Source organism: Talpa occidentalis, unplaced genomic scaffold, assembly GCF_014898055.3.
Source record: "Talpa occidentalis isolate TD23 unplaced genomic scaffold, MPIMG_talOcc4v2.1 talOcc4.11, whole genome shotgun sequence".
In the NCBI taxonomy this organism is placed as follows: Eukaryota; Metazoa; Chordata; class Mammalia; order Eulipotyphla; family Talpidae; genus Talpa; species Talpa occidentalis.
In genome coordinates, this window is record NW_023601104.1 from 12,031,003 (window position 1) to 12,055,991 (window position 24,989).

General features: G+C 41.5%; 3 protein-coding genes across 10 annotated transcripts in view; 2 read left to right on the forward strand and 1 right to left on the reverse strand.

Annotated features, from left to right (window-relative positions):
* Positions 1 to 360: 360 nt before the first annotated feature.
* LRRC57 (leucine rich repeat containing 57) lies at positions 361 to 23,780 on the reverse strand. Of its 5 annotated transcripts, XM_037502305.2 has the most exons (7): positions 23,700 to 23,780; positions 11,700 to 11,784; positions 8,553 to 8,658; positions 8,308 to 8,446; positions 7,623 to 7,891; positions 3,471 to 3,656; positions 361 to 3,037 (listed from the first exon to the last, which is right to left on the reverse strand). In XM_037502305.2, exons 3-7 carry the CDS (start codon positions 8,634 to 8,636, stop codon positions 2,996 to 2,998), a joined length of 720 nt encoding a protein of 239 aa, XP_037358202.1. In that variant the 5' UTR covers positions 8,637 to 8,658; positions 11,700 to 11,784; positions 23,700 to 23,780; the 3' UTR covers positions 361 to 2,995. The 5 variants fall into 5 exon arrangements, with proteins under 5 accessions (XP_037358202.1, XP_037358201.1, XP_037358200.1 ...); XM_037502304.2 differs by lacking the exon at positions 23,700 to 23,780 and having other exon boundaries at positions 11,700 to 11,791; XM_037502303.2 differs by lacking the exons at positions 11,700 to 11,784; positions 23,700 to 23,780 and adding an exon at positions 8,907 to 9,033.
* Positions 9,046 to 21,362, forward strand: HAUS2 (HAUS augmin like complex subunit 2). Of its 2 annotated transcripts, none has more exons than XM_037502306.2 (6): positions 9,046 to 9,168; positions 14,007 to 14,099; positions 14,466 to 14,535; positions 16,730 to 16,862; positions 18,310 to 18,418; positions 20,347 to 21,362. In XM_037502306.2, the coding sequence occupies exons 1-6, from the start codon at positions 9,076 to 9,078 to the stop codon at positions 20,569 to 20,571; spliced, it is 723 nt and encodes a 240-aa protein (XP_037358203.1). In that variant the 5' UTR covers positions 9,046 to 9,075; the 3' UTR covers positions 20,572 to 21,362. The 2 variants fall into 2 exon arrangements, with proteins under 2 accessions (XP_037358203.1, XP_037358204.1); XM_037502307.2 differs by lacking the exon at positions 9,046 to 9,168 and adding an exon at positions 9,197 to 9,372.
* Positions 23,781 to 24,002: 222 nt separating the features above from the next.
* STARD9 (StAR related lipid transfer domain containing 9) overlaps positions 24,003 to 24,989 on the forward strand; it is a 102,934-nt gene continuing 101,947 nt past the window's right edge. For all 3 annotated transcript variants that reach the window (XM_037502308.2, XM_037502311.2, XM_037502312.1), the window contains exon 1: positions 24,003 to 24,096. In XM_037502308.2, coding sequence (XP_037358205.1) covers positions 24,050 to 24,096 — 47 coding nt within the window. In that variant the 5' untranslated portion in view covers positions 24,003 to 24,049. The remainder of the gene's footprint in view (positions 24,097 to 24,989) is intronic.

Consider the following 24,989-nt stretch of genomic DNA (forward strand, 5'->3'; position numbering starts at 1 on the left):
CACCACCAGGGAGGCCCCTAGAATTGATTTTTTTTAAAGATTTATTTATTCATGCATACTAGAGCTGGGGTACAGGCCAGAGATGCAGGGGGTGAGAGGATCCACCAGAGACAGAGTGAGGAACAGAACAGGCAGATCAACCAAAGTACACTGCCGGGGGGGGAGCAGTGGGCCAGTCAGAAGTCTGCTGTGCCGTGTGGGTTGCTCCCTGGCCGGCCAGGGATCAAACTCGTGCTGCAGAGGCTGCAATTTGCTTCATAGTGTGGTGCTTAACCCCTTGTGCCACCAGGGAGGCCCTAGAATTGATTTTTTTTTTTTGTGGGACCCTCGCTAGCGGCCAGGGAACGAACCAGCGCTGTAGAGGCTGCAGGCAGCCTCGCAGCCCAGCGCTCAACCACTATGCCACCAGGGGAGGCCCCCAGAATTGATTTTTTAAATGCTATTTTCTTTAGGTCACTCTCTTACTAAAATTCTAACTTAGCCCTTATTCCAGATACAGTCCTCATCAGATTTATATTTCTCAGATTGATTCCTAAGTTCCTTATTCTCTAGTCAATTGTTTTTCATCTTTCTGATGTGTCTGCTCTAAGCCTTTTGATTTCTGTACAATTTGCACAATTCTTTTTTTTTAAAGATTTATTTATGCATACAAGAACTGGGGTACAGGCCAGAGGTGTGGGGGGCGGGGTGAGAAGATTCACCAGAGACAGAGTAGATAACAGAACAGGATGACTGACTGAAATACACTGCTGAGGAGAGCAATGGGCAAGACAGGAGAGGTCGGGGATCAAACTCATGTGCAGTGGCTATGTATAGTTTCATAGTGTTGAGACTTAACCCCTTGCGCCACCAGGGAGGCTCCAACCTGCACAATTCTATTTTAATGTCTTACAAATGAAATAAATGGCACCATTTATCGAGTGCTTACTCTGTCACATCACTATACTAAATGCTTTTATGGATCTTTTCACCATATCCTCATAATATGTCTGAGAGCTAAGAGGTTATTTCCCATGTTTACAGATAAGAGTAGATTGCTCAAATTCATAATGCTAGTAAGTGATGGACTTTGAATTCATGCTATGGGACTCCAAGGCCCATGACTTTACTCAATATACTGTGACTTCCAACCAAGCTCTAAAAGAATACAGTGACTTTGGGCTGGTGACCAAACTAGAATTGGCATCTCTAGCACAAATCAACCTACTTTGTTAGCTCATATTTAAGTTTAAATACTGGATGAACTATAACTTTGGACATAGTTACTTTGAATAGTCCCTGCCTTCAAATAGATCAGTCTACGAAGAGACAAAGAATATGAGAAGTGTTTTTGTAGGAGACAGGGGTGCAGTTAATTCAGCTTGGGCTCAAAAGGGGCTTAGAGAAGGAGCACGTTGGTAAGAGGGCATTCCTGACTGAGCAAACAAGGTAAAGGCAGTTAAAAGAGAGGCATTGCACTGTGGGTCTGAAGAACAGAATATGGTATAACTGAGCAGGCAAATTAGAGTGCAATGAGGCTTGGACCAAGGTATGAAAGGTAGTATTCACTGATTCATAGGGCTGGGAATTTTTTAAACACCAATTAATAATTAAATGGCTAGGACATTTATGTAAGTTCTGATTTACTAGATTGCAAGTACTGATAAATATTTAGAGAAATGTTCATTATTCAGTAGATCAATATGATTAAACATTAAAAAAGTTAATTAAAAACAGAACTTAATTGATAATGATAAACTGGCATCCTGGTTTGAGAAATTCCCAAAAATGATAGAACATAACATGGGAAAAAGAGAACACCTAAACCCAGAGCGAACGTTAAGGAAATCTTCATTTAAATACTAGGTTCTGGTGACCTCTTGATTTAATGCCTAAACTAGGATTGTAAAAGGAGAGCTGTAAATACATAGTAAATAACAGCTTTTTGGATAAGACAAAACCTCATAAAACGACAATGGTAGCTTTCTAAATGTCCATGTCAGTTATAATTTGAAGTAATCTACCTTTGTACCTTCAGTTTCTCTTACTACAAAATATTTATCAGTCACCTGAAGATACTTCCCTACTCAGCCCGAACAAGAACATGAGACATTTAAATCAGTTTACTTTCAAACAAGGGGGCATTTACAGGCTAACATTCTCCTATCCTCTTCTTTAAAAGATTAACCTTTCTTCCAGCCAGATTTCATTAAAAATACTTTATTTAGTATATTCTCCCACTCAGAGAATAAACTTGTTAAACAAAGCTTTTTGATAGGTAATTTGACCAGTAATTATAAATACAAAAAAGAAAAAGATTATCAGAAATAAGACATTATTTCTAATGAAGCTTCAGGAAAAATCTTGATTATTAAAAATCTTGTATCTTACAAGTTTTGCATATACGGTTTTAGCTCTTCAGAGCCCTCTACCAATAAGGCACCTGCAATAGTTAAGAGTTTGCTACTGCAGCCTTGGGGAACATTTCTTAGTGTTGTGTTGGTATTTCTCTGACAAAGTACTTCTAATCAAGACAGTGACTTATGTACATCCTAACTTCCAAATAAAAACTGCAATTGAACTGATGGACTAGAATAAAATCATAAACCCTTAAGATTAACCATAGCAGCCTCTCAGGAATTATTTAAATTTCATGAAAATATGAAATGTTAACAGAGGTGGAATGGCAGCCAACTTAATGAAAGCTCACACGCTGAAACCATGAAATTTCAAGCTGTTGTAGAGCTATTCTGTAGTAGAGCGGGCAGCATCCCCTCTATAAATAGCAACTAGCTCCTGGTTTCCTAAAGTCAAACTAATGATGATTTTGAAGATCAACACTGTCCATTACCCTGTCCGTGACTCAAAATGAAGGACTCTTCCTGTCTGAAATAGATAATCTCCTGGGTGTCATCTTACTGCAGATACCCTTGACAGCAACAGGAACGAGTGATTCCGTCAGATTGCAACAGGTCCAGGTCAGTGTCTTGTAAGGTTGCCATGCTCCTGGAGAGCATCACGCAAACTTCTTCTTGGTGGCGGTGAACCTCTCCATGTACTAAAAGTCATGAGAGAAGAATATCTCTGGTATTTTGGCATGAGCATTTAAATATTAGCCTATTTCTTACTTAGGTTTTGGGATGATTTTTTTCCTCAGGTTATTATTGGATAGATCTGGTGCTTCATTTCCCACAAAATCTAAATGTAAATTTAAAGCACACAGTTTTGGCGTTTTCAACTTTTCCCTTTTTATTTTAATAGGAGATCTAAATACAAAGATGCTTTACAGTAAGCTGCGTCTAGGAAAAAGCCATCCTGACCCAATCCTGTCGGCTAATTCTTAGAACCCACCTTTCAAAACAGGGTACATATTCTATTAACATAAATAGGACTATACATGCATCCTGTAGCTGTAAATATTCATGTGGTTTCCTTTATCTTTCCCTTCTCAGGAACGGTGACTAGAAAAGCCTAAGTACTCTAATACATACCTTATCATAGCCTTCCAGTTCTCGAAGTTTCTTTATCTCAAATAGGTTGCCTTCCACAGCAAGCAGACAGATCTGGGAATCACTAAGGATGCTCTGTGGAAGCATGCTGAGCTCAAGGCAATTCTCTTCTAGGCGAAGAACTTTCAGGCGAGGACAGCAAGATATTTTTACTGAGATCTGAGATATCTTTGAACCACAACAACAGAAAAGAATAGGAGAATGCATGAGCACCATACTGGTTGTTTTCTTTACTAAATTAAAACAAAAAACTTTACTTATTTGTCCTAGTTCTCCTTTCTTTTTCTGCTTCCATTTTCTCACTACCTACTCATTCCAGAAGCATCTGTTATCTTGCTTCTGTTAACTACTCCTCCACTTTATTTTTAAAAAAAATTTCTGAAGGTCACCAGTAACTCTTTGGAAACAAAATGCTCTTGTAATAAAACATTGCTTATTATAGAAAATTCGAGAATCACACAAGTTTGAAGAAAAAGTTACCTGTCATCCACCACCATAAATATTTTGGTACATTTACTGCCAATCTTATGTCCCATATATGCCAATTGCTGCCAATACCAAGGATTCATTGTCCTTATTCCTTATTTCATTTGACTGTTCTGTCCATTCTATGAAATTACTACTACTTGTACCTAAGTACTAAGGTTTTTCTCCCTATATTTTTTGAATTTCTGATTTTTGTTTTCCCTTCTTGTTTCTGTGACTTTTTTTTTTTAAAGACTTATTTATTTTATGCATACAAGAACTGGGGTACAGGCCAGAGGTGCGGGAGGTGAGAGGATTTTCCAGAGACAGGGTGGGGAGCAGAACTGACAGACTGACTGGCCGGGGATTGAACTCATGCTGCAGAGGCTGCAAATAGCTTCATAGTACTGTGTTTAACCCCTTGTGCCACCCGGGAGGCCCTCCTATGGAAATTTTTTAAGCAGCACCCCCGAATATTATTTTCTATTAACACTCAATGTATTTTTTTAAGATTTATTTATTTATGCATACTAGAGCTGGAGTACAGGCCAGAGATGCAGGGGGTAAGAAGATTCACCAGAGACAGAGTGGGGAGCAGAACAGGCAGATGTACTGAAATACACTGCTGAGGGAAGCAGTGGATGAGACAGGAGAGGTCTGCTGCTCCATGTGGGTAGCTCCTTGGTTGGCTGGGGATGGAACTCATGCTGCAGGGGCTGTGGATGGCTTCATAGTGCTGTGCTTAACCCCTTGCACCACAAGGGAAGCTCCCACACTCAATGTATTTTCATATCTGTACACCTCTATTCCACACCTATAGCTCCGATTTTTAGTCAGACATTTCCACTTGGATGATTTGCCATTGTAACCCAGAATGTCATTCTTAGAAGCACCTGAGAATATCTGTTATTCTTCTTTTAGGCACTGAAGCTCAATACCAGGCAATTACCTTTGACTCATTCTCCTCTCTTACCCTTTAAATGTTCCATGTTACCAAGTTATATTTACTCTGCCTGGTATCCTCTCAGGCTATCACCTGGGAGCTTGACAAGACTATAAATTCGCAGAATCTACCCCAGACCTACAGAATCAAACAATGAGAATGGAGGCCCAGTGATTCCTAACAAGCATTCAGGATACTGTGTACACTAAAATAGAACTGATTAAAGCATCAGCGTAAGTCAATGTGGAGTGCCCAACTAACACTGTTGCTTTATTTTTTCCAAATACTTTTTTCCCAAGAAAGCTTAAGAGGGCCTCCCTGGTGGTGCAAGGGGTTAAGCACAGTGTTGTGAAGCTATCCGCAGCCTCTGCAGCATGAGTTGGATCCCCGGCCAGCTGGCCAGGGAGCTACCCACATGGCACAGCAGACCTATCCTGACTCGCCTGCTGCTCCACTCAGCAGTGTATTTCAGTCTGTCAGCCTGCCCTGTTCCCCACTGTCTCTGGTGAATCCTCTCACTGCCCCCCCATACCTCTGGCCTGTACCCCAGTTCCTGTATGCATAAATAAAAAAAGCTTAAAAAAAAAAAAGCTTAAGAACATACAAAAATATCCACTTTAATGGAAAGATAAGGTCAATTTCCTCAAAAGACCAACAGAATTTCATTATAATGTAAGGTTACTATAATCTATATAGTATGATTTTCTCCAGTGATTATTACTGTAATGATTGTAGTGTTTTATATCTGTGTTATCCAATATGAAGCCACTAGTCACATAAGGCTATTAAGCACTTGAAATATGGTTAATGGCAACTGAAGAACTGAATTTTTAAATCTAGATTAAATGAATTTTATTAGCCACATGTGGCTACTGGCTACTGTACTGGACTACAGATCTAGAAGCATAGATCTAGAAAAACAAGACGACCTCATCTGTTTTAATGTTTCATCATTTGTGCCTTATATCTAGAGCAAAGATTGTTTCTCTAGATACATATTAACTGAAGAGCTTCTGAAGTAAACAGTTCTCAAATACTATAATTAAAGTTGTCCAAGAATACACCCCACTGACTGGGAAAAAAATCTTTGTACTCCATACAACTGATAAGGGACTCATCACAAAGATATACAAATAATTCACATGACTCAACAAAAACAAAGTACACAATCCAGTCAGGAAATGGGCAGAAGAACTTAAAAGACATTTCTCCAAAGAGGAAATGCAAATGGCCAACAGGCATATCAAAAAATGTTCAACATCCCTTATCATCAGGGAAATGCAAATCAAAAACACATTGAGATACCACCTTACACCAGTAAGAATGGCACATATCAAAAAAAAAAAAACAAGCAACAACAAATGTTGGTGAGTATGTGGTGAAAAAGGAACTCTCTCACTCTGCTGGTGGGAGTGAAAACTGGTCCAACCACTAAGGAAAGCTGTCTAGAGGTTCCTCAGTCTACTAAAAATGGAGCTACCATATGACCCAGCAGTTCCACTCCTAGGGATCTACCCAAAGGACACAAAACATTGATTCAAAAGAACACCTGTACCCCTATGTTTATGCAGCACTATTTATAATAGGCAAAACCGGGAAACAACCCAAATGCCCAAAAATAGATGACTGGATCAAGAAGATGTGGTATAGATACACCATGGAATATTACTCAGCAATCAAAAAAGATAAACGCATGCCATTCGCAGTGTGAAAAAATAACAGTACAAAGCACAACAAAGCAAAAACAGACAATTATAAATCAGAGACATCCTGCAGGGGAGGAGGAGGGAGAGGGATCAGAGGGAGGGAGGGGAGGGAGGGAGGAGCACAGGGGACTGAGGTGATGGTGCACGGGTGCATGGGTGAAGGAAACTCTACGGGGACTACACCTGAGGGGGTGGGGGGAAGCAAATATTGTTTAAAAATGAACAATGGTGTAAAAAATTAAAAAAATAATTAAAAAAATAAGAAAATAAAGTTGTCCAAGAGTAAAATGGGCTATCTCTAGGAAGCCTATCAATAAGAATTTTTAGTAAAAGGACATACACTGGACAAAGATATCCAAAAAAAGGACAACTGAATTACTGCTGATGTCCAATTCTGAACCTAAGAATTTAAGCCTCTTTTCTATTCTATCTTCCTGACAGCTTTTTGCTAGATGATTAGAGAGGAGACTCAAAGAACTCTTCAAGATTTATGAGGCAGTAGTTTAATTTTTGATAATATCTTACCCTGCTATTCATTATCACCCTCCAAAAAACACCTACACAACAAACACCAAGTGTCTCAACTAACTCCATGGCATTTTGGGCTTTAAAATTAAGCCAGCCGGGCCTCCCCGGTGGCGCAGCGGTTGAGCGCTGAGTTGCGAAGCTGCCAGCAGCCTCTGAGACGCCGGTTCGATCCCCGGCTGCTCCCCGGCCACTGGAGGAGGGTTCCACATGGCGCGCAGACCTCTCGTGCTGACCGCTGCTCCCCTCACCAGTGTACTTCGGTCCTTCTGCCTGCTCTGCTCCCTGCTCTGGCTCTGGTGAATTCTCTCACCCTCCCGTGCTTCTGACTGTACCCAGTGCTTGTATAAATAAATAATCTTTAAAAAAATAAATAAATAAAATTAAGCCAGCCCATAGAATGTACCTCTCATCTGGCTTTATACACCTAGTTCTAGGATTACAGTTTTAGGAACAAGGGGTATATGTATAGGAAAAACTCCTTAAGCTCTAGACCTGATTCTGGTTGAGATTGAGTTCGATGATCTGCAGGTCCCCCACTATATCGGGTATGCTTCGAATCTGGTTTTTGGAGAGATCCACCACATCCAGGTGCCGTAGGCTACAAAGTTGGGGTGGTAGGGCTCCCAGTTGGTTCCCAGAGAGGCTCAGGGTCTTGAGGGCAGAAAGCTGCCCAAAGGTAGATGGCAGCTCTCTCAAGTGATTGTTGTTTAAGCTTAGCGTTTCTAGTTTTTTCAGATTGCACAACTCATCAGGAAGAACAGCTAGCAAAAAATAAATAAATAAATAAACAAACAAATAAATAATAAGGCATTTATGTGTATAAGTGGTTCCTTTTGTAAAGGGGTCTCAGCACAATGGGACAGCAAATTTTCTGCTATTGGAAGGCTCGTCCCTTCTCATTCCATCCCTCCCTCCCAAATTAGCAACGAAACCTGTTTTGTTTACATCCCAGAGACATCTTCCCTTTCATGTCCAAATTAACCCAGCACCAATCATTTAACACGAGAGGAGGCTTGCAAATGTAATTAGGAAAGGTAGAAAGCTTCAAGAACTCTGACATTCTCCTGCGTCTTGAGCTCTCTGAACGGTTTCATAACCATAAAAACCAGCTTGAGCGAGAAAACCACCCTTAACTGCGAGATCACTAGCGAAAGCTTCCCAGGCGCAAAAGCCATACTCAGTTTGTTGTTGTTCAAGGAGAGGCTCTTCAGCAGAGTGAACTTCCCTATAATCATAGGGGGCAGGCTCTCGATCTTGTTGCTGGACAAATCGATGGTCCTGAGATTGCTCGTCAGCTTCTGCAACTCTGAGGGAAACTGGAGAAAGAGGTTCACAGCGCGGGGAATCCCTCACCGATTAACTTCACCGTCCCCGCTGTCCCTAACCCTTTAAATTCCCTGGTTGGGTCCCTCCCAGCCTCACCTCGGTCAGTCCACGGTCCTTAAGCTGAAAGACACCAGTTTTCTGAGCCGTTTCTACATGGGCGCGGAGGGCACTGTTTCCCATCCTTGCGCCGCGGTTAAGGTTCCTGCGGAAAGGAAGCGCAACTGTCACCCCTAATCCAGGCACCCAGCCACCCCGTCGGTGTCCCTGCTGGATCTCATGCCCCAGTTTCACCTTCTGCAGATCCCAGGATCTTAGGGGCAGCCCAAGAGTGGCAAGGAAGTAAGGGAAGGACAGCAAACCAACCACCAGGCCCTGCCGCTTTGCGGTTGTTCGCAGAGTAGATGCCCCCGGGAGCCTATCGGGGGCTTGAGCTTACTCGACTGCTCCTACCCTTGAGCTCACTCGACTGCTCAGAAAGGGAAGCCCCAGCCCTGGTGCTCGCCGGGGATGCGCTCCCCGGGCTTCCGCCTAGGAGGAAACGCCCTGTGACGTCATCGGTCCGCGCGGCGCGTTCGCTCGTGTCCCACTCTGCGCGCCGGCGGGGTCGGCGCCTCCCGCCATGGCCGCCGCCAACCCCTGGGATCCGGCGTCCGAGCCCAACGCTGCCGGGCTGCTGCTGGGCCATTTCGTAGCTTCGGGAACGGTCACTGAGGTGCGCGGGCGGTGATGGCGTCATGAAGGGGGGGCGGGCGTGGCGACAGAAGGTAGCTGTGAGGTGGGAGTGCTGATGGCTTGTCCTAGATAGAGTAAGCGGAGCCCCTGACAGGCTGCAGCAGTGACCTTTCTGCGAAAGCAGGGCTTGGAGAAGATGGTGTTTCAAGTAGTGTTTCTCGTGTCTGCAGGCGGGTTATCCCAGGTCAGTTCGTGGGAGATAATGTAGAACAGTGTTCCCCGACCCCACCCCCTTTTTTGGTCCTGTGATGCCGCCTCTAGATTGTAATGGGTGGAGGGGCTGGGAAATACGGGTAGGTGGTCCACACGCACGTTCCGAACAACATCGCCCCTTTGTGTGAGGTATCGAAGCATATTGGGGTCGGAGGGGGTTCGGGAGAGCTCCAGGGGAAGTATCTTTAAAAAAAAAAAAATCTACAAAAGTACTGGTGAAAAAGATCTGAAGGACTTTGGGACTTGGGTGGAGTGGAGAAAGAGATTGATTTTGAGTAGGAAAGGAGAGATTATTCCATCGGGTTTTGGGTTGGGCTGTAGTTTTAGATTGGGCAAAGAAGAGTTTATTCATAGTCCAAAGAGAAAGCTAGAGAGAGAAACTGAAGATGTAGGAAATAATAGGGTAGACGTGACAAGGGTGGGGAACGTGGGGTGGAGGGAGGGAAATAAATTTTGAGATACAGAAGAAGTTTGATTTTACTAAAAAGGAAACTGTAAAGTAGAAAGGTAAAATCATCTGCCGAGATTAGCAGTATGCACATGGAGGATTAATGGAAAATACGTAATTTTTTTATATTTAGAAGAGTCATTAGACAATTCAGTTACTTTACAGTAATTATAAGATGAAGAAATGAAAGCCTAAGGAGACCAAGAAACTAACTGGGTCACTCAACTAATGAAGTAAAATTAGAGCCTGAAGGCTCCCTTTTCTGTCACACTGTATCATCTCTAAGATGAACCTCATAACGATATTGTTGCAATATCTTGAAAGAGTTTCAGCTTCTTTTGCAGAACGCTCCTAGATAAATTGGATACCTAGTAACCACATGTTCCAGATTGGGGGACTGGATGGCGGTGAGGGGTAGTAATGAGTCCATGGGAAAATAAAACAACCACAGCACTTCTCACTCCTCACCATCCTCACTTCTCTGACGTTTTCTTATGTTGCCTAGTACTTTCACTTGTCCAATTATGCAACGAAGTAATTTGGTAAATTCATACTATAAAACATTTGGGATTAATTCTTTTAGAGGCTATTGGTAGGAGATAAACACCTAAACCAGAGTCTCCAGTGAGAACATTTTAGGCAGATAGGTAATCTGTTTGGTAGTTGTTTGGGGGAAGAATCTTCCTAGTGTCCTTCAACCAATTAGACAACTTTTACTTGTTTTTCCTACAGGTAAAATCTGCCACTCTATAGCACCTTAACATCCCCCCACCCCCCTACCCTCAACCCCTCCAATCTTGTGGCACAGCTAGTTCCAGTGAAGAAATTTTACAGATTTATAGCATGATTTTTCTTTCAGCAAACTTTACATATGAAAACCTATTTTTTAGAAATATTTACCATTTATCCTTTGTTATTTACCATTTATTTTTCTTTCAGCAAACTTTACATATGAAAACCTATTTTTTTAGAAATATTTACCATTTATCCCCTTTTGTTATTCTTTCAGTGCCAAATTATTCCACATGCATTAAAAATTAAAAGTGATGCCTAAAATTATACAACTTTGTATATAGCCTTTTGAACTTTGTTCTGTTTTGATCTGCTTATTGAAGAAGATTTGGGGAAAGAAAGGTATGGTTAACTATCTGTAGGATAATAGAGAGGTATTTTAGTTTATGTCCTGGGACTGCTCTAACTTGTCTTATATCCTAGATATTTTTCTGGCAAGCTTGAGTGAATCATGGCATCTTGATGAAAGCTCCCTCTACTGACAATGGGTAAAATAAGGGTGGGACCTACCAAAACAACTCAACTTCTATTATTTTCACTTTTACTATTATTTTCACTATTATTACCTCTGCCCTGTCCTCTTCTTCACACCCTTCCCCATTTCAGAGCCTTTGCTCTTTACTCTTCTGCTATATTGCCTCCCTTTTAATGTTCCCCAGCTGCAATGAGAACAGAAAAAAAAAAAAAAAAAAAAAAAGGATGCCTACAGATGCAAGTACATATATACACACAAGTGAGAGAGAGAGAAAACAATGCTATAAAATTTTTTATATTAAGTATAGTGATTCTGGATTTCTAGCTTCTTTTTTAGCGACAAAGTAAACAGAAATACTCTACACAAACTCTCTTAGGACCCTTTCATTTTTAGAGTCCCTTTGCCCCCAGTGACATGTAAAGTATGGAATATGTAAAAGTAACTAGACTTTTCAAGATTCCCCATTTCTTGCTTTTTTTTTTTTTTAAAAAGGTATGGGTTAAGTCAAAATACTCAAATAGTTAGGATTCATCTCCTAGAGGAATTTGGCTGCTCTTTCTTTCCATTCTCCTTTTTGACTCACCCTTTCTTGAACGTTCTCTTTTCCCTTTGGTTTCTTTTGCCTGTTCTTGGCTGTGCTTCATCACCCTCTTGTTAAACCCAACAACCTGGAGAGATGGAGCGATAATAGCGAGTGAGTGGGTTACAATGAGAAATTAGATATGTTTTCACTTTATTTACCTTCTTCCTAAAAGAGAGCAGAAAGAAAAGTGAAAGTCAGACTGATGGAAACATAAGATATTCACTGTTTCTCATTTCAGCCCTAATACACAGTGTAAAGTTGAAATAATACTTAAGCTCTCTGTTCTCAATTTTGTCATCAGTAAAATATCTTGTATTAACTACTTTAGTGAATGGCATAACTATCTGTCCAGTCACCTGAAGCAGAATCTTTGGAGTCAGTATTGACTTGCCTTTATCCCTCACTCCCCATACCATTTAGGATTTATCAGTTTCATCTTCCCAAGGATTCATGTATCTGTCTTTTTCTGTTTTTTGTTGTTGGCTAGTTATCACAGTGGGGTGGTTTTTTTTATTATTGTGTAAAATACACATAACATAAAGTTTGCCATTTTAACCATATTAAAGTTTACAAATTCAGTGACATGAAGTATATTCACAATGTTGTGAAACTATTTTCAAAATATTATCCCCAGTGGAAACCCCACCCTATTAAGCAATAACTCCCTATTCCTTCCTTCCCCTAACCCCATTAGTTGTATTTTCCATGCTACCCCTGTTTAAATGTCTATGTATTATTTATGATCATGTTACTTCTTCAACAGGAAACTGTCAGTTGCTCTCATTTTTGGCATTATGATTGTTTATCATAACAGTAAAGATTTTCCATGATTATGCTGGCAACTAGATTTCCACCTTCATCTTCCACCTTGTTAGTTGGGGGAACACATTTATTTGTGCTGACAGTTATTGAGCATTTGTAACATTTAATTCTTTCTATTTTGAATACCTTTTTCTTCAGTCCATCATGAGCTTGCTAACAGCAGAGAGCTTGTTTCCTTCATTTTTTGTATCTTACATTGCCTACTCAGCAAATGTTTATAAAATTGATAGTCAGTAAACTTTTGCTATGAAGGACCAGAGAGTAAATATGTGAGGTATTTTTAGTCCATAGGCTGTTATGGTATAAAGGCAGCCAGAGATAGTATGTAAATGAATAAAGAAGTTGAGTTTCAAGAACTTTATTCTGGACCCTGAAATTTGAATTTCATGTAATTTTTATATGTCAAAAACCAATATGTCCCCCCAACAATTAAAAAATATAAAAATAATTGTTAGTTCATAGGCTATACAGAAGCAGGAGGTAGGCTACATTTAGTTCATGGGCTTTAGTTTCTTAACCCCTGCCCTAGGTGATCTCTAAAGTTCTTTCCTGTGCTAATATTCTAGAAAAGAAGAAGAGTATACAGAAAATTAGAGATTCAGTCAAGGGGTAAACAATGCTTTTACTCTGATATAACCTAAAACTGAAGGAAGCAATATAATGGAGCATAATAGAATGAAAGGATAAGAAGGAAGGGGTTGTCTTTTAGAATAATTCTGTCTGGACAAAACATTCCTTTATTTCAGAGAGTGAGAATGTAAAAATAGACAGTATGTATGACTTGTAGACAATAATAGAGAGCATTTAACAAATCATGTAAGTGATTCCGTGAGAGTGGGGCTGAGGGTTTTGATTTTAGCCTCGGGAAGGTTAGAGAGACTAGGTCCTGGTCATTTATGTACAAGTGATTCTCTAGCAATATTAGCCTTAGAATCCTTTGATGAACTATCAGTAATGTAAGTTTATTATGTATTATACTTTAGGTTTTTTTTTTTTTTTTTTTTTTTTTTTTTATAGAGGCATGCTTTATTTATTTGTTTGCTGGTTTGTTTGTTTTGTTTATACATGCACTGGGTACAGTCAGAAGCGCGGGAGGGTGAGAGAATTCACCAGAGCCAGAGCGGGGAGCAGAGCAGGCAGAAGGACCGAAGTACACTGCTGAGGGGAGCAGCGGGCGGCAGGAGAAGTCTGCACGCCATGTGGGACCCTCCTCCGGTGGCCGGGGAGCAGCCGGGGATCGAACCGGCGCCGCAGAGGCCGCGGGCAGCTTCGCAACCCAGCGCTCAACCGCTGCGCCACCGGGGAGGCCCTACTTTAGGTTTTAAAAACAGGAAATATACATTACTTCTGTTCTCTGTAATTTTTTTTGGGGGGGGCAGTGTTGGGCCTAAATAGCCTTATATTTTAGACCTGTGAACATGCCATTCCAATGCACAAGGAAACTTCTGTAACATATTGCTGTGCTCTCTATTCACTTACCAATAGGAAATGTTAAATATAGCTAAGAATTCAGCTTCTTGCTTTGAGAACTTCTCCAGAGGACAGCAGATCACAGATATTCAAGCTGAAATCAACCAGGTAATTTATGTTGGACTTTTTGCTTTCTACTTCTAGTACAGGGAAAAAAGCCTTAATTGGTTCCAACTGCAATTCTCTTGTATTTAAAATAGAGTCCAGCACATAGCTGTTTATTTTTTAATTTTAGTAGTTAATAGTGGTAATAATAATAATAATGATGGTAATAGTAGTAGCAACAGTAGCAGCAACAGGACTTGAACACCAAAATGAAAAGCTTCAGTAAATCCTCTGGCTTCCTAACAAATCATTCTCTTATAGCCCCTAAATATTCTTGGGCTTAAAGACTATGCAGTTTCATCAAAGTTTAAGCCTTTAAGTCAGGCTACTTTCTGACTGAGCTACACATTACTTTTGTTCCTAATGTAGAAAAACCTGGAAATTGAACTCCTACAACTAGAAAAAGATACAGCAGATGTTGTTCATCCTTTCTTTTTGGGTAAGTGATTTGGTTAAGTACACGATCATCAGAATTTCAACTTTTTTGGGAGGTTACCTTAGTAAGCACCAGACAGTCCTGTTGACTCAACTAGTACAAACAGCACAGAAAATGACCAAGTTGGGTACCCCTCAAAGTCAGGAAAGCAGGCCTCCCTGGTGGTGCAAGGGGTTAAGACACAGCCTATGAAGCTATCCATAGCCACTGCAGCACAAGTTCAATCCCCAGCCAGGGAGATACCCACATGGCACAGCAGACCTCCCCTGGCTCACCCGCTGCTCCTTTCAGCAGATGTATTTCAGTACATCTTGCCTGTTCTATTCCCCACTCTGTCTCTGGTGAATCCTCTCATCCCCCAACACCTCTGGCTTGTACCCTAGGTCTTGCATGCATAAATAAATAAATCTTCAAAAAAAGAAGAGTCAGGAAAGCTTGAAAGACAATGAAAAGCTTTGGATTTTCCAGATTAAAAGGATACTAAAAGGACATGATAGTTAAAGCACAGTGTGGTCATAGGTTGAATATTTTATTAGAAAACAAATTTTTTTTCTGTAAAGAATTATTGGAACACTTGATGATGTTTAAATATGGATTGTTTTAAATGTTAGTAGTATTTTACCAGTGTTAAATATTTTAGATACTTATAGTTATATAAAAGAATATTATTATTCTTGGGAAATACATGCAGAAGTTAGGGGTGAAAGGCCATGATATCTGCAACTTAATGTCAAGAGGGTCAAAAAAAAATACTATGTTTGTGTGTGTGTGTGTGTGTGTATACATACACATACATGCATCCATGGAAAGATATGCAGAGAAAGAGGAAATTGTAGCCAGATGTTAACAATTGGTGAAATGTATAGGGGCATTCAGTAAACTATTCTTGAAACTTTTCTGTAAGTTTGATGTATTTTCAAAATAAGAATTTAGAAGAAGAGGGCTTCCCTGGTGGTGCAAGGGGTTAAGTCTCAGCACTGTGAAGCTGTCAGCAGCCACTGCAGCATAAGTTCAATCCCCAACCAGGTAGCTGACCTACATGGTGGAGGAGACCTCTCCTGACTCGCCTGCTGCTCTCCTCAGCAGTGTATTTCAGACAATCTGCCTGTTCTGTTCTCTACTCTGTCTCTGGTGAATTCTCTCACCCCCTGCACCTCTGGCCTGTATCCCAGTTCTCGTATGCATAAATAAATAAATCTTTAAAAAAAAAAGAATTTAGGGCCTCCGCTGGTAGCACAGTGTTTGAGTACTGGGCTGCGAAACTGCCCGCAGCCTCTGCAGCGCCGGTTCCATCCTGGCCGCTGGCGAAGGTCCCACATGGTGCAACAGACTTCTCCTGCCTCCTGCCGCTCCCCTCAGCAGTATATTTCGTCAAGTCTGCCTGTTCTGTTCCCCTCTGTCTCTGGTGAATTATCTCACCTTCCCGCACTTCTGACTACCCAGTGCTTGTATAAATAAATAAATAAATCTTTTAAAAAAAAGAATTTAGAAGCAGAGATAGCTGCTTCCATTAATTGAATTATGGAGAAAATATTGAGAAAATAAAAAATAGTTTATAAGACAAAGGTGGCTTTTAGTGTTCAATGTAGAATATCAGTGGCAAAAATGAGAAGAGACACTATGTGAAGAATATAACTCTGGCTATAAAAACTGAATTAGGAGTTGAGTTGAAAAAAACTTAGAAATAATTTAGCACTGGATTTGGTTGTTAGTTGAAAAGTAAGAGAAAATAGTTAAAAGTAAAACTGATACTGCTATTAAAGATAGCAAAGGGAAGCTGTTTGGAGGGAATTGGTAGGATTGATTTTTGACATTGATCTTATCAAACCAAAGCAAAGAAGAAACCTTTAATAATTTCAAAACTTACTTGTCCTATTTCTTTTTTTTTTAAGATTTATTTATTTATTTATACAAGAACCGGGGTACAGGCCAGATTCGCGGGAGGGTGAGAGGATTCACCAGAGACAGAGCGGGAAACAGAATAGGCAGATTGACAAAACAGCAGTGGGCGAGACAGGAGAGGTCTGCCACGCCACGTGGGACCTTTGCCAGCCGGCTGGGATCTAACCAGCCGGGATCAAACCATCGCTGCTGAGGCTGCGGACAGCTTCACAGTGCAGCGCTCAACAGCCTGTGCCACCAGGGGAGGCCCTACTTGTCCTATTTCTAACTGTAATTATTGTTTCTGGTTTGGTAGCTCAGAAGTGTCAAATTCTGCAAAGCATGAATGCTCATTTGGAAGCGGTGCTAAAAGAGAAGCGGACCCTAAGGCAAAGACTGTTGAAACCCATGTGCCAGGAAAACTTGCCTATTGAAGCTGTCTATCACAGGTTAGACTAAAAAGTAGAGATTGTTACATATCTTTTCTACAGGTAATTTTGTTTAGACAGTAGTTATTTTATAGTATAAATCATAAAGCAATGCTCTAGTGATTGTATATGTTAACATTATTACTAGTTATGATATATCAAACTAGAAAGAAAATCCTTTGCTTTTTTAAAAAAAAATTTATTTATATATATTTTATGTCATTTTTCATTTTTTTTTTACAATGTTTGCTTTCTTTTCTCAGGTGTAGCTCCCATAGAATTCCTACCACCAGTTCACCCATGCACCATCACCATGGTCCCTGTGCTCTTCCCACCCTTGTTTTGATTCCTCTCCCTCCCCCACCCCTGCAGAATGTCTCTGATTTATAGTTGTCTGTTTATTTTTGTTTTGTTTTGTTGTTTTTTTTATTTTTTTCCCCCATGATTCCTTGTTTGGTTCCCCTATATTCCTCCTATAAGTAAAACCATCCGATAGAAAATCCTTTGTTTTTAAAGAGTTATAAGCTGTGGCAAAGAGAAGAGTTCCTTTCACCTATTGTTTTGGGAATTACACATTATGACTTTAATGAAAGAAATTAGATCTGTAATATAAAGTTAGGTGGTTAAAGATCATTTTTGATATGTATAGATTGTCTTCTATGAAGGAAATTTATTGTTGCATTAATGTTGCCTATATACCAAAATTCTGTTGGGGAGTTAAGCGGGGGCAGATGAAAAAAATGTGAACTGAAGGAGAGAAAATAACTTGAGTTCTGGTCTCATCTCTGCCGTTTATATGTCTCAAAGCCTTGGGCAAATGATTTCAATTTTTGCATAGGTTTCCCATTTCATACAATGGGGATACTTTCTATTGCTCGCTTCCTCATAGGAGTATTACAAGTTATCAAATTGAAAATGGAGTTTATTAATATTAAATAGTAATAAAATAAGGAATCAGGCATTTGGGAATCTGATCGCTAACTTTCTCCACCAGTGCCTTACTAGCTGACCTTTGCTTAATGTCATATTTTGTTATCTTGTAGTAAATTAATGGATATTAAAAATCTCATTCTTGTGTATCTTAGAATCTATTCAGTACAGTACAATACCATTAATGTGTATATTATATATTTCATACACACACAAACACATACACACACATACATACACACACCAGAAGAACTGAGTAGTGATTGTAAAGCATTTTGCAAATGCACAGATTCAAAATAGTTGTAAGTATATAGGCTTTTCAGTGAGGTACATGATACTTATTGCCTTCACTCTCCACCAACAATGAATAGATTGAATTGGAATGAGGTTTTAACTAGAAAAATGCCTTTATATCTGTGAGAGAATTGTTGACATTGAGGTTTGTCTAACATTAGTTTGGGTTCCAGGTAAGAGCAGCACCATCTCTGTTTCCATGACAGGTTAAGTCTTGCTAAAAGTAAGACTTTTACTCTTGCAGGCATATGGTGCATTTGCTGGAGTTGGCAGTGACTTTCATTGAGAGATTAGAAACCCATCTTGAAACAATTAGAAATATCCCTCACTTGGATGCAAATCTAAAGAAAATGGTAAGTGTAACAATAGTATGTAAAAGTACCTCATCATTGCCTACCACATTATTTAGCTGTCTTTAGTTCTTTTATGTAAGAATCTCATGTGTAATCTCCTTGTTTAACTCTTTGATAGCTAATATTATGAACTAATTTTTTTTTTAAAGATTTATTTATTTATTTATACAAGCACTGGGTACAGTCAGAAGCGCAGGAGGGTGAGAGAATTCACCAGAGCCAGAGCGGGGAGCAGAGCAGGCAGAAGGACCGAAGTACACTGCTGAGGGGAGCAGCGGGCGGCAGGAGAGGTCTGCGCACCATGTGGGACCCTCCTCTGGTGGCCGGGGAGCAGCCGGGGATCTAACTGGCGCTGCAAAGGCTGAGGGCAGCTTCGCAACCCCGTGCTCAACCACTGCGTCACCGGGGAGGCCCTGAACTAATTTTTTTTAATCAAGATGCCCTTTTATACTATGTTTAGAAGTCACTTTATAGTCATCATGTAAGGGACTATACTATAGTTATCATGAGAGAGAAACAGATGATCAGATTAGTCTCTCTCTTCAGATTTTCAGGGTTTATTGAGAGAGTAGTATTTTATTTGCACAATGAGTACAGCAGAAAATTAGAAAGAAGATGCTATCTACTAAGCATATTTCGGGTTAACTTTTACTCCTTATTTTAAGGAAACTTAACTTTCAGGTCTACTTTTACTCCTTATTGTAAGGAAACTTAATTTCCAGGTCTATTTTTGCTCTTATTGTAAGGAAACTAAACTTTCAGGGCTACTTTTTGTTCTTTATTGTACGGAAACTAAAGTTTTATAAAAAGGTATCTTTAAAAAAGAAATTTCCTGTGCTTAAATGACTTGCTCGACTTTAGTTTAATATCAGTACTGTACTCATGTAAAAAACCAAACATTAATTTCTTTTTCATCTGCCAAAAGACTCCACAGCATTCTAAAACTGCCTTTACTAATTTTAATAACAAAGACTGTTTAGGTAATATAATAATCTTGTTAACTCTGTACTCTCAGGCTTGGTTAACTGAGAAATCTTATTCTGTCAGTATTGCCATGTCTTGTCAATGCAGCAAGCACAAAGGGATTAATTACTACACTTTCAGGAGTTTATAAGTAGGAGGGGGGTAAGAATACTGAAGTTTTATATAGAAGTTAGTAATGAGCTGAATCTTGAAGAACAGTGAAATTTGACAAAGAATGCTTTGGCCAAAAGCAGCATGTGAGGAAAAACATGACAATAAAGGTACAAATGTAATTCAGGAGAACAGTGGTCCTACACTTTGGCTGATGCTGAAACCAGACTAAGAAGTTTAGACTTCACTGTCTGAATACTTGAGCGCCAATAACTTCGCTTTGTTTTGTAGAGTAGGGCACAGAGAAGTGACTTGGGTTGAGCCTTACTAATAGTATGGCAAATAACATCAGCATCACTTGGTAACTTGTTCCAAAGGCAGAACTGTAGACTTCATTGAACTTGACCTTTAGAATCTGATCCTATGTTTTAACAAACTCCTGGTGATTCCTGTGCACATTAAAGTTTGATAAGCTGTGGGTTAGAGGACTAGGCAGAAGAACTAAATTGGACAAACTTGGAGACTAAATATAATTGTTCAGATAAAAAATTTAAAACAGGAAAAGAAAAGATTGTGTAGATTTTTGGATTTTGGAGGTCAAATTTCCAAACTTGGCTGCTCTTTGAACAAGGGACACATCCAAGGTAATGCGTGTCTAGCCTTGGTGACTTGAGGATGAGGATGATCAAGAAGTGAAGGGGGGGGGGTGAGGGCCACAATTTTAAGGAGCCTTTGTATTAAAGGCCTGGAGAAGGTAAGGTTTTAACTTTGGTATTTTAACCTTTTGTAATATAATGATGAATTATTGACAGATGTTATTTCTCTCCTATTTTTTCCTTCTTCAAATACTACAGAGCAAAGCTTTAGCAAAGATGGATATTTTGGTGACTAAAACAGAAGAACTGGCAGAAAATATACTCCAGTGGCGAGAACAACAAAAGGAAGTCTCGTCTTGTATCCCCAAGATATTAGCTGAAGAAAACTATCTTCATAAACATTATCTTCATAAACATGATGTTATAATTCCTCCTTTACCTTTTACTTCTAAAGCTCATGTCCAAACTACTAATACCAAGTGATCATGAACTATTTATTTTTGCTTAAATATATGTAGTCCTGTGAAGTTCATTTCTAATCAGCTGTAACAAGGGTATTTATAGATTTTACTGCTAGTGATACTTAAAAAGCCCTCTTTATATTGAAGTATTAAGATCCCAAGTTCATTAAGACCAAACTGAATTTTCCTTTATGTTTCATATATTTTCATTCCACTTTTCATTGAAACTAGTCAAGATCAAATGTAACTGACAGGGCGCCTCCCTGGTGGCGCAGTGGTTGGGGCGCAGCCTATGGGGCGGTCCACAGCCACTGCAGCACGAGTTCAATCCCCAGCCAGGGAGCAACCCACATGGTGCAGCTGACCTCTTCTGTCTTGCCTGCTGCTCCCCTCAGCAGTGTGTTTCAGCACATCTGCCTGGTCGGCTCCCCATGTCTCTGGTGAATCCTCTCACTCCCCGCACTTCTGGCCTGTATTCCAGTTCTTGTATGCATTCATAAATAAACCTTAAAAAAATATCCTGCTAAAACAACCAGGGATTTTGTTTTGAAGCTGGCTTTTGCAAATGAGATATAAAAGACTGGTGATACTATTCTTAAACACTGCCTAGACACTTAAGCAACACTTTTAGTTGTATTTCACCAGAAATTTATTCAAGCCAAGCCTTGGTTTCAAACATCTTACTGTTTTTTTCTTTGTGTGTTTTCCTGTGTGCTTGTGTGTGTGTGTGTATGTTCACAAATATAAATATGACTAGTTGTATATGTATATTTTTTTGGTCTATTTTGTCTGTAAAATAAAAACAAACTTGTTTCTAACTAAAATTTTGTGGTCCTCGTCTGAATCTTATGTGGAAGAAGATTCTCTGTTTTCTTACACAATTAAAATGCAGACATACAAGCTGTCTAATTCACAAGTTTGAAATAAGTTGAGCGTGAGGTGTACCTCCAAATGAAAAGCTAATTTATTGCTATGCTAGTAAAAAAGGAAAAATGAAAGAAAAACCAGGCAGAACAGTCTTTTCAAAGCCGTATCATCATTATGATGGAAGTGAATTTGTAAATCCCACACATCTCCCTAGTGTAAAAGAGACATTCCAGAGCTATTTTTTTGTTGTAAGTATCCACATGCCCAAAAATTGAATTTAAAAAGTTGATCAGTAGTTCTATTTTTTTATTTCCCTGCAAAGTAACAGTGAGTAGAGAAGCCATTCAGAAGATAAGGGTTGCAGGTGAATCTGAATTGTAAATCTGCTATTCTGATCTTTACTCTGGGGGTGAGTATTTTTATTTATTTTTTAATTTTTAATTTTTTAATATTTGCTCAACTCCCTCAGGTTGAGTCCCCATAGAATTTCCTTCTGGGATTGAGTATTTTTAAAAAGAAATGAGAGCGAGTGACTGAATAGGTTAACAGCTATTGGAATATGCCTGACATTGAAAGGTACCACAGGGACACACTGCCTGTTACTAACCTACAGTAATAGCCTCATCCTTCCCCACTTCTCAGACTAGTCTCAAAACTACAGCCAGAATAATCATTTAAAAATATAACCCAAAAATACCGGATGGTCTCACTCATAGCAGGAATCTAGAAAACTTAAATAAGGGACCAGGAAAATGAATAACTATAAGAAAGTGAAAATCAAAATCAACAAAAAACTATGAACCAGAGACACTTTTTGGGGGGTGAGGGGCGGGAGGGGAGGGATTGGGGTCAAAATGGGGGGGTTGCAATTGTATGGGGAATATAAAAATAAAATCTATTATTTAAAAAAAATATATAACCCAGATCATTTTCCTCTTCTTAAAACTGCCATGGTTTTCCAGTGCACCTGAAGTCCAAAAACTTGACTGGTCTAATGCTACCCTCTTTGGCTCTCCCGGGTCACCTTTTTCGTAAGTGCTTCAATAGATTGTTAAATAAATGGATCTCTTCATCCCCATCACTCCATTCTCATTATACTTACATAGGAAATTTTTTTAAATAAATATATATTTGCATGACCCACTCATTCTCCAAATCTTTTTTTTTTTTTTAAATGGAGGCATGTTTTATTTATTTATTTGGTTGTTTATACAAGCACTGGGTACAGTCAGAAGCGCGGGAGGGTGAGAGAATTCACCAGAGCCAGAGCGGGGAGCAGAACAGGCAGAAGGACAGAAGTACACTGCTGAGGGGAGCAGCGGGCGGCAGGAGAGGTCTGCGCGCCATGTGGGACCCTCCTCCGGTGGCCGGGGAGCAGCCGGGGATCGAACCGGCGCCGCAGAGGCCGCGGGCAGCTTCGCAACCCAGCGCTCAACCGCTGCGCCACCGGGGAGGCCCTCCAAATCTTTTCATGTCACTTTATCACTAAGGCTTTTCCTGAAATTGCTATATAAAATAGTATCTTTCCCCCTAACAAACACAAACACGCACACCATGACTAAATCTCTTTACCTTACTCTTAGCATCATTTGACATATATTTATGTATTTCCCTTTCCTGTAAATTCTAAAGTTCACAAAGACATGATATCCTCAGCACCTCCGGCCAGCACTTGACTGTAGGTACTCAACAGCTATTTCATGGGTGAGTTAATGGGCCACTTTCGGCCCACAGCATTCTTCCGAGACCACGAAGTGCCAGGGTGGTCATGAGGTTCCAGCACAAACGGGAGCAGCTCACTGGTGAGAACGCTAAACTTCACACTCCAAATGCTTCTTCAGAGAGTCACTCCTCTCCGTTGGGAACATTAAAAATATCGATGTTTCCCCCATTTCATTTCTGCCCCTGATTTTTTTTTTAAAGATTTATTTATGTATCCAAGAACTGGGGTACAGGCCCCCCCAGGTGTGTGTGTGGGGGGGTGGGGGCTGAGAGGATTCACCAGAGACAGAGTGGGGAGCAGAACAGGCAGACTGACTGAAATACACTGCTGAGGGGAGCAGCGGGCGAGTCAGGAGAGGTCTGCAGCACCATGTGGGTCACCTCCCTGACTGGGGATCGAACTCGTGCTCGCTTCGTAGGTTGCATCTTAACCCCTTGCGCCACCAGGGAGGCTCCCTACCCCTAAAATTTCACCACAGAAATGACAGCGTGGGCCAGTACAGCGGATAAAAGTGCTGAATAAACTAATCTGTGAACTGCCGAGGACCAAGCAAAACTTACTGGACTGACTCGCCTCCAGCCTGCAGCCTGCGGGCTGCACGAGAACAAAAGCGAGCTCCTCCCAGGCGGGTCGGGCAGCGCAGGGCTCCGGGGCACGCCCCACGCGGCGCGCTCTGGGGCGGGGCCGCGCGGCAGAGAGGGGCGGGGCCCTCCCGCCTGCGAGGCTCATGATTGGTCGACGTTCCGCAGGCCCGCCCCGGCTGCCTGCGGCGCGCCTGGGGCGGCGCCCGGGCGGGCGTGGGCCCGGCGGGGCGCGTGGGGCGGGCGGGGCCGCCTCGTCTCGGGCTCGGGGCGGGGGCCGGGGATGCTGCAGCTGCGCCCACGGGCGAGCCTTGCGCGGAGGCCGGAGGATGGCGAACGTGCGGGTGGCAGTGAGAGTCCGGCCCCTCAGCAAGAGGTGAGTCTGGACTGGAGGGGGCGCCGGAGTCGTCAGTGGCTGGGAGCAGGGCGGGGTCCCGTGTCCCACGCCGCGGGTCAGGGGCCGGGACCGTGGAGGACTCGCGACGAGCCCTCCGTGGAGCTTTCGCGATGTGCTTCGGGGGTGGTCGGCTGCACTGCGCGGTGTCCCGGGCTCCTGCCCTCAAACCCTGGAGTTTGGAGGGACCGTGGCTCGAGTCCTCCTGCGCGGGTTGTGGCTTCCTCGCCGGGTGGGTGAGAGGTGCTGGGAGAGTGTGTCTGCGCGGGACAGGGCGGTCTCTCCTCGTGTCTCTAGGATGCCTGTGGGGATTAAGGTTGAATTGGGCGTGCACCTGGGTGCACGTGGGTTTCCCAGTGAAAATGTTAAGAAAGGCAGCTTGTGGGGCCTCCCTGGTGGTGCAAGGGGTTAAGCACCGCACTATGAGGGAATCTGCAGCCTCTGCAGCACGAGTTCGATCCCTGGCCAGCCAGGGAGCTACCCACATGGCGCAGCAGACCTCTCCTGTCTCACCTGCTGCTCCCCTCAGCAGTGTATTTCAGTCAATCTGCCTGTTCTGTTCCCCACTCTGTCTCTGGTGAATCCTCTCACACACACACACACCCCCCCTCATCTCTAGCCTGTACCCCAGCTTTCGTATGCATAAAACAAAAAAGGAAAGACAGCTTGTAAGATGTGAGAGGGAAATTGAAGCCCCGAGAGTGCGTGGTTTCATCCTACCCCACCACAGAACTGAAGCAGGGGAAGTTCTCTCTAACCCTCCTCCTGGTCAGAGCCCATTTCCTGGTGGGTCAGTGTGATCCTGCGCCTCTCAGCTCTTGAGGCCTCCAGTATCCAGCCACGTTTCTTCCCCCTTCACTAATTTTCCACCCATA

Excerpts from the sequence above, each read along its gene's own strand:
- LRRC57 (XM_037502305.2), bottom strand. The coding sequence starts at position 8,636 with ATGGGAAACAGTGCCCTCCGCGCCCATGTAGAAACGGCTCAGAAAACT. Across the intron at positions 8,447-8,552 it reads AGGACCGTGGACTGACCGAG|TTTCCCTCAGAGTTGCAGAA; the intron begins GTGAGGCTGGGA and ends CTCTTTCTCCAG. Across the intron at positions 3,038-3,470 it reads AACTGGAAGGCTATGATAAG|TACATGGAGAGGTTCACCGC; the intron begins GTATGTATTAGA and ends CATGACTTTTAG.
- HAUS2 (XM_037502306.2), top strand. The coding sequence starts at position 9,076 with ATGGCCGCCGCCAACCCCTGGGATCCGGCGTCCGAGCCCAACGCTGCC. Across the intron at positions 14,536-16,729 it reads TGTTCATCCTTTCTTTTTGG|CTCAGAAGTGTCAAATTCTG; the intron begins GTAAGTGATTTG and ends CTGGTTTGGTAG. Across the intron at positions 16,863-18,309 it reads ATTGAAGCTGTCTATCACAG|GCATATGGTGCATTTGCTGG; the intron begins GTTAGACTAAAA and ends TTACTCTTGCAG.